The sequence below is a fragment of the Megalops cyprinoides genome, chromosome 6 (assembly GCF_013368585.1).
Source record: "Megalops cyprinoides isolate fMegCyp1 chromosome 6, fMegCyp1.pri, whole genome shotgun sequence".
NCBI lineage: Eukaryota > Metazoa > Chordata > Actinopteri > Elopiformes > Megalopidae > Megalops > Megalops cyprinoides.
Window position 1 is genome coordinate 23,673,912 of NC_050588.1, and position 9,146 is coordinate 23,683,057.

Here is a 9,146-nt window from a genome sequence, read left to right on the forward strand (position 1 = left end):
CGATGATGTGTTTCGCATTGTACTTTAAGTGTTGCCCAATATTCTTTTAAAATTTAATCTTGTTCTTAACAATACCTAACAGAGCATAAATTGCTAAGTCAGACTCAGTAAGCTATCGGACAGCTGGTGGGGAGCTCCTAACAACCCAAAATGGAAACTTTACTGAAGCAACTGGTAGGATAAACATTTTCAATAATTGCAGGCTACAAAATATAAACATTTTTAAATTACCTATTTGCAAAATATAAATATTTTGTAATATTGATCATTTGCAAACATAAGTCATCGATATTTTCATAATTTATATTATTTGTATGTACATTGTATAAAATTTATTATGTACACATTTTAATGAACACTAACATATAAATGAATGTAACGAAAGAAGATAACGGGGGGCGGGGGGGGGGGGGGTGTATACATGACTTTTTGACTTTTTACAAGAATTTGATAGAAATGTCAAAAATCCCTGGACTGGAATCACATTTACTTTTTCCAAATCAATATACCTTTTAGTTCTATTTTATATCGTTTATATATTTATATTTGTAAGAATTAATCAGAATCTATTCATAAGGGTTTGCATACCTGCCGTCTCAACATTCCCTATGGTGAAGTAGCCTATATTACACATATTTTCAGACGGGATAAGATTGTTTTCAATTTCAGGTCCGTGGAAACGCGTTAGTCTTCATAGTCATTCTAGGGATTGGAGGAACCTTTCAGAATGGATTTCATATTACGGTTATCAGTTCACCTTCGCCGGTAAGAGTTTTTTTATCGTTTTCACGACTTTGCTTTGTGAAGCATAAAGCTTTGACCGGGACACATTACAGTTTAGATGCATGTATCTTCAGGGTGCTCAGCGAACTCCTTATCCTGTTGGTTGTGTCTGCAGTACATTCAGAGTTTCATCAATCAGAGCTGGGTGGCTCGGTATGGAGAACCTACGAAGCCAGAGACTGTTACCTTAATTTGGTCTACTATGGTGTCTCTTTACGCTGTAGGGGGCGTTCTGGGGTCTGTGAGTGTAAAGGACATTATTTGCAAATTTGGAAGGTGAGACACGCATTTTCCCTATATCTTAAAGAGATTTCATTTGATACATTTATCATATGTTAATGCTCATTTAAATGTTCACAGTGTTCTTTTTCTTGGTTTTAGGAAGAAAAGCATGATCTGGAATAACATTATCAGTATTGTGGCTGCGGTAATCATGTTTTCAAGCAGGAGTGCAAACTCTTTTGAAATGATAATGGTTGCACGTTTCTTGTTTGGATTTGCTGCAGGTGCGTAGAATACACATAGTTTTATGTTTAAATATCCACTGACATTATAAATGTCCATGCAATATTGAATGTAATAAGTATTTATATTATATCAAGGAAGATGATTTCAAAGATGCATTTTGACTTCCTTTGGAGCAGGCTGTGTTAATTTGTATGCAGAGATAAGTGTGACCTTTGATACTCTGTGCGTGAGCTTGGGATTGCAATGAAAGGGCAAAGTATTTGAAATCTGCTGGTAAGAAAAAGGAGATGTTGTGAAGCACATGAAATACCACTGCTTTAAAAGTTTGTGAACTTCATGTTCTTTGGCTAAATCACACCATCAAACTATTCATACTTATAAACACATAAAAGTAGCATTTAGAAAAATGTCAGAATGACAATGTTTCTTGGTTTTGGAAGTCGTCTAGTTCTGTATGATCTGATACTCTTGGGTGAATCAAGAACCTCTTGTTTCTCCCCCCTACCCCAGGGTTGGGTTCAAACATCCACGTCCTATACCTGGGTGAATGCTCCCCCAAAAAACTGAGAGGGATGGTGACACTGACATCAGCTACCTTTGTTTCCATCGGTAAACTGTCTGGCCAACTTGCTGGTCTGAGGTACAGTACAGAGTGTTTGAGAATTCTTGTTTTCAAAGTGAGGAACAGCAAATTTAGCAATCAAATGCTGAAGTGGGGACTGAAGCTTAGAGATAATTCAGCTGGAAGCCCTGCCAGGATGGGATGTCTCATGGGATGGGACTTTGTTTTGTATCCCAGGGAAATCCTCGGCCGTGAGGAGCTGTGGAATGTCCTGCTCTGTGTTCCTGCATGTTTCTCTGTGATTCAGCTGATAGCTCTGCCATTCTTTCCTGAGGCCCCCAGATATTTATTAATAGACCAAGGCAATGAGGCAATGTGCAAAAAGGGTAAGTTCTGTCTGTTTTTCATTTCAAGAGAATCTTCCAGCACAGAGCAGGAAAGCCTCTGTCTCTACTAATACCATGTAAAATCACTGACACTCAACACGGACACTATCAGGTCCAATTATGCAGTCTTCACTTCTGTAAACACACAGTAGTCATTTCTTTTTAAAGAAATTGGCCTTGACTTTTTATGAGAATTTCATGATCATCTGTAATAAATTAATCAGATTTGCGAGAAGTCAAGTATTCATTTTTTCCACTCATTCAGTGACACTGTGGACTGTAAATACTTAGGCTGAGCTTAGTTTCTCCGTCAAGTTAAAGGAGCAGCACAACTAGATTTGGCAGAATTACTGCCTGGATGAGGGGATCCACTTAGGTATGTATTACATAAAAGTATCTAGCTACCAGCACAGATAATGGTAGATGTGCTGATTATACAGCAGGTAATGTAAGACCTGTTGCTGTCTTCTTGTTGTTTTTCATTTGCAGCCCTTCAGACTCTGTGGGGTAAGGGGGACTTTAAGATGGAGATTGAAGAGATGGTAGCGGAACAGGCAGCTATAAAAGGGCAACAGACACAAAGCCTTGTGGAGCTGTTGAGGGACAGACGAGTGCGCTTGCAGCTCCTCGCCATGCTGGTCATTAACGTCTGCATCCAGTTCTGCGGCATTTCCGCTGTAAATAGCACACCGCTTCCACCGCTTTGCTTATCTTCCTGCTGTGAAGGGAGGATGCACGTACACACACACACACAGACACACACACACACACAAACATGCACACAGACATCCTCAGTCATACACATGCATGCGTATACACACACAAACACACATATAACCTCACTCTTATGCATACACACTCACTCACAGTGGTACACATGTATATAGTACCAGCATACAAATGCACACACACAAACACACTTATTCATGTGCATTTACATGTAAACACATATAAACAGACACACACACACACACACACACACGACCCCAATTTTACATAAACACCTTATTTACATAACCACATTGTCACAGTAGTACATATACATACTCTCATGCCAATGTAGATACTTACACATACAACCAGGTGCATGCATAATTTCCAATGATGTGTATACACTCCTACACCTGCAATGAGACATAAAGGACTGAAGAACTAACTCTTCTTTGCACTATGTAATTTTATTAAAGTCACAGGAGGATTAGAGTGATCCAATGAGCCTTTGTTGTTCTTTCTCCAGATCAGTGCCTTCTCCTTCAACATCTTCCAGGAAGCAGGTATCCCACTGGACAAGATCCGCTATGTGACCCTGGGTGTGGGAGCCTCTGAAGTCATGACCTCCTTCACATGTGTGAGTTTGGAAGAGCATGCACAGTCATATAGTCAGCATATATTCCAGCTTTTCATGGTGATGTTTCATCGCTCGCGTTCAGCCCTGCTGGCATTATAGAGCTATTTGTCACAGGACCCAAATGCCATTTTCCAGATACAAAATCGTTCATCACTTCTTGAGGTTCTCCTGGTTTCGGTTTCCCAACTGTGTAGAGGGTGATGTACGCTCCTCTTCAGAGGGGCCCTTTCCTGAGAAAGCGTGCCGTTCTGTGCCTCTGCAGGGACTGCTCATTGAGCGTGTGGGGAGGAGAGCCTTGCTGTGGAGGGGCTTTGGGGCCATGTCTGTAACAATGGCATTAATCACGCTCTTGCTGCACCTGAAGGTGAGAGTCCTTGGCCTGTTCCCAATGACAGCACTGTGCTCTCTGCTGAGCAGAGAAAACTCCCCCGCATGTCGCAAGGCCTCTCGCTCATTCGGCTGGTGGTTTTAGGGCGGACGTGGTCTGGGTTCCATCTGAGGGCTATAATTATGTTCACACTCGCCTCTGAGGTAGTGTTTGTTCCAGCCAGTTTATACTTGTCAAGATGTGTACTGATTAAAAATTGTGATAACACAAAATTACAGGGCTGGCAATTCATATCAAGTCAGTCGTTAATCTCAAACATTAAAGCTACCTTTACCCGTTTTGTTTTTGATTGTGGTAATTCAAATATTTTTATGCATTTTATACTTGTTTTGTTTTTAGGGAAGCAGCTTTTGGATTCCATATAGTATGGTTGGCCTGATATTTCTCTTTGTCATATTCTATGTAGGAGGACCAGGTTCGTACCCCATAGCCTTGCATTACACTCACCTTGACATAACTTCTTAATGAGGAGTCAACAGATAGTCTTCCACAATGTTCAGTTGTTCAAGCCAAGTATGATTTATTCAGTTAGATTATAATGTTCCATTTTATGTAGGTTGTTCACTGTCTTTTGATACCTCTCTGTATACTGTATATATTGTAAATACTTGTGTGCAGGTCGGTGGGCCCATCCTCATTGATGAAGTGGTGATGTGTAATTGGAATTGTTTTCTGTCACTCAGCGGGCGTAATGCCTTCTCTAACTCACGAGATCTTTATCCAGTCATCTCGACCTGCCGCCTTTGTGTTCACTGGGATACTGAGGTGGCTGGGATTCGCTGTAATGGGATTGGCCTTCCCATTTCTAATTGTGAGTTTCAGGAATGCACCACAACATTCGCCTCTTGACAGCCATGCAAAGGATATGACGTTTCAAAAGCACTCGAACACTTAAGAAATAATCCATTGAAATTGGCCCAGAATGTTTTAGAAGGTGTTGTTTTACGCTTCAGTCCCTCAGTATATATTAGAGGATGATGGGTTAATATGTTCCTGTGAATGCCATATTGAGAAACTGTAATTAAAACTCTATTCTTTGTCAGTCCAGTAAGCTATTAAGTTTTACTCATTTGCATGAAGCTCCTGTCATCCACACTGGGAAGCACTACAGCGCTCTAATTAACACAGCACATTTGTGCAAAAATTAAAACACTTTTCTCAAAATCGACAAAGTTTTTTACCCCTGACGGGAACAAAGGATAATCACATGCTTTCAGAAAGCTTTTATGTTGTTCATCTGGTTTCTTTTTTTTCCACAGTTGTATTGAAAAGAAAATCTCACCCCCTGCTTTGTCTCCCTGCTCTGTTGCAGGCATTGTTGAAGTCTCTCAGCTTTGTGTTGTTCTCCTGTGTTTGTTTGACGGCTGGGCTCTTCATCTTCTTCTTAGTACCTGAAACAAAGGGTAAAACGCTCCTGGAAATATCTGAAGAATTCAACAAAATCCAAATATGCAGACATTCATTAACCAAAGACATGATTGTGGAAACAAGGTTCTAAACCATTATGTAATGTGTTGAAATTTTGTAACAGAGGAACAGTGAGTCTGTTTACTCTGCACCAGATGGAGACATTGATCTAAGGACTTTCTCCTGATGTTTGCATCTGTTTAGTTTGCTAGTGTAGTCATGGGCATACTCCAAATGCTACTGGACTGGTGTTATATCTTCATTCTGTTTAATTTCCAGTTCATTCATTCCTCATTTCTGCATTTTTAAAATGGTTTTAGCCAAGTTTATGGCTATTCACTCTGAAAAATTAGGTATTTAATGAGCCGTTGAACATCACATTAAACAGATATCTTGTAATGAAATTGTGTTGTGTCCATTAAATAATTATGTGAACACTTTCTTGGTTTTAATAGATTGTTTACTTGACTATGAATTTTACATATTGTTTTGTTTGCAGTGGTTAAAAAACACCATGACCTATTCCTTTTGACATGTGGTCAATTTCATATAAATTAGATGAAATAACAAAACCGGGAAAGTTCTTGATATTCTCATCAACAATGCTTCTACCCCTTTCATGCCATAGAATTCTGTGCTAAATACATTTGTTAATTTTTTTTTAGTCTCCAGAAACAAATCAGGCAATTTAATTTTTTAAACATTTTTTTATCAGCATTTGTTTCTGCGTGCGTGAGCCCCATTAACTCTGTGCACTGTACAGAGGGAAGCTCCTGAGTGGCTGGAGCTGGAGTATGTGAGAGTTCCCTTATCAATGCTCACCAGCTGTCACGGCATAAGTGCTTCATCTGCAGTTAAAAGTGTCCTATATGCGGTTTACATTGAGTGCAGAAAAATGATTGACATTATCTCAGCAGGACGAGATGTAGCATCAACCCCACTGCTCCTCGTTATCTGGCACTAGAAATTAAGGATTAACAATGGATTTGTTTGAGGGACCGTAGAAACATGCACAGCCTGACCATGTAGACCAGGCCACTGAGACTGAACCTATACAGAGGGCAATTATTGAAATACCAAAGGTGGGACAAACAGACAAATGAATGCTGCATTTAATCATTGAAGTGAATCTGAGAATAACAATAACTAGACATTCTCTATGCACAACAGTTTTGTAAAAAAAAAAACCTCAGTTTTACTCCATAATATATCATTACTAGCTCTAAATAATACTATATACTATACATACTAAAAGCCAATGCCCAAAGTTATTTCCAGCTCTTCAGGGGCAATTCCAAGCAGCGCTACATTAATATCTGCTGTACTACTGTAGGTCTGCTTTAGGTCCATTCATTGCCAGCTTGTGTAAAAACGTGAAAGAGGTTGGTACCTCTGTGAGAACCCAAAGCCCTTGTCTCATCACACAACTAAATTCTAATGGCCAATGTTGTTACCAGTTGATCTATCCAAGCCTCAGAGAGTGATGTCACCACTCTGCTACCTGCTACCCTACTGGCTTTTATGCAGGACTCTCACACACTAGTAATTTCAGCTCTGCTACATTCACCTCCCTTCAACGTCATTTTTCTCCACAGCAAGTGATCTGAGTCACAGTCAAGTGATCTGAGTCACGGCAGAAATCTAACCACAGTGACAGAGGTTGGTACCTTTGCAAATGATATCAGAACCCCTGTTCACATCCCACGACTAAATTCTAATGGTCAATGTTGTTGCCAGTTGAGGTAAAAGTAATTTAACCCCAACTCCATTGGCAACAACTCTTGCTAACCAAGTCTCAAGAGTGATGTCACAGCTGAAACTGCTCTGCTACCTGCTATGTGCTGCCCTAGTAGCTTTACACAAGATATGAATTTAAGCTCTGCTACACTTGTCTCCCATGTGTGCCTGCTGCCATAAGTATAGCAAACGCCATATCACTTTTCATGTAAGTGTGGCATGGCCACACCACTTTTAGCTGATAAGCCATTTCAAGCATCGTCAAAAATTCTTTTAAGGTCACTGCAGCAACATAAAAAGACTGCATCTGTGAGTGTGCGCACTGTGCACGACCTACCTGTATATGCAGAATGGAGGTAATCAAGACAGTTGAGTGAGACAGTCAAGATCAAGGGGCCTAAATTAGTGACTTGAACAGCTCCTGGGTCCATCTAGAGCAAGGCCTAGGAACTGTTCTGGTTGTCTGGCTGTGTTGTCTGTTTTCAGGCATTGGTGCAGGAATATTAATGGAATTACTAAATTAAACAATCATTCTCAAAATTTCTTTGTTTTAAATAATATATTTTGGCTTGTTGAACTCCATGTTACATTACATAACAATACGGTTTATTATTATTATTATTATTATTATTATTATTATTATTATTATTATCAGTACTAGTACTAGTAGTAATAGTAGTAGTAGTATTTCACAATAGACAGTATAAAATATGACAAACCTGACAGGCAAAACAATACGCTCAACAAATTAAAATAAAAGGAGAAAAAGTATTCAAACAAAGGAATATTAGCTGTCATCATTACGGTAGAACAGGCACAATCAAGGATAATATTTAGAGCACGTTGCCATGTTTCACTTTCAAGTTGTTCAAAAGCTTCGAGTGTGGAACATACGTCAATTCATTTGTTTAACACTCATATTTAAGTAAAAAATTCTCGAGTTTTGCCTTTTCTCATGGGATCCATCACTAAATTCAAATTCGAAAGAGGAACTGATACGCTGACGTAGTCGTGTAGTGGACGGCTTTTAAGAGCCTGTCAAAGCGCACGCTAAATGGATGTTATTCTTCCTGGTCTTTCTGACAACGTCCCTTTGCAACACAATGGTATAGTAGGCTATGCATTGGCTTCATAACCAAAACTGAAAGAGGCGTAGGCTACAACTAAACTTAATGATAAAACTGCAACTTACACAATTGCAACTACAACTACACTTAATGAAGTATACTCACATCCACACAGAAACAGAATGGTAAGCATGGTTTAATTACTGTGTGAACCTTAGTTTAAATCCATTGGATTTCTAAGAAATGAATGCGAATTGAATGTGAATGAGGACATGTGAGGCGAAGATCATGGGTCTTTCCTCTGTTGAATTAATATATAAGTAATATATATAAGTAATATATTTAAGATCTATAAGTAGATATAGCTATATTTAAGATATTTAATATGTAGTCTATATTATATATGTCATAGAATGCTTTTTCTTGCTTTCACCGACGCCTGAAGATTGTGTACACAAAACACGTATATGTCTAATTTAAATGTGATTTTAATATATGGTGATCTGAAGAAAAGTCTTATATGTTGCTATCCAAAGCAAGCATTTTTGTCCAAAGATAAATATTAGCAACGTTTTCTAATTACAAACCTTTTTCAACTTCGAGACTACAAGCAGCAATTAATCTATATTGAGTAGGCTATATACAAGTACTGTTGCAGCTTTTGCGGACGTTTAACCACAAACTGTAAGAGAGCCGCTGTCAAGTGACACCTGCAAGAACCTACCAGGCAGTTTCTGTCAGAAATATTTCCATTTTCACTTTGCAGGGTGCCTCTCGGGACAAAGAGCGCAGTGAGGAATCGGACCAGAAGCAGAAACAATCATGCGACGGTAGCCACAAACATGAAAGCAAGGTCCTGTAAACAAAGTCTGTCAGACGTTTTTTCAGGAAACAATAAAAGGGCATTTTGTATTCTGGTTAAAATCTATGAATGAAAATGCCGTCACTTAATGGAATTCAACAACATCAAAGGATTTGCAAAGTACCCACAGCCTTTTGT

The 9,146-nt window shown here is 39.1% G+C and overlaps 1 protein-coding gene across 1 annotated transcript; it reads left to right on the plus strand.

Annotated features, from left to right (window-relative positions):
- Window positions 1-150: 150 nt before the first annotated feature.
- Window positions 151-5,433, plus strand: slc2a9l1 (solute carrier family 2 member 9, like 1). Its single transcript, XM_036531759.1, has 12 exons — window positions 151-174; window positions 670-765; window positions 899-1,059; window positions 1,165-1,289; window positions 1,762-1,891; window positions 2,051-2,199; window positions 2,689-2,876; window positions 3,437-3,547; window positions 3,810-3,911; window positions 4,275-4,350; window positions 4,619-4,746; window positions 5,248-5,433. The coding sequence occupies exons 1-12, from the start codon at window positions 151-153 to the stop codon at window positions 5,431-5,433; spliced, it is 1,476 nt and encodes a 491-aa protein (XP_036387652.1).
- Window positions 5,434-9,146: the final 3,713 nt, after the last annotated feature.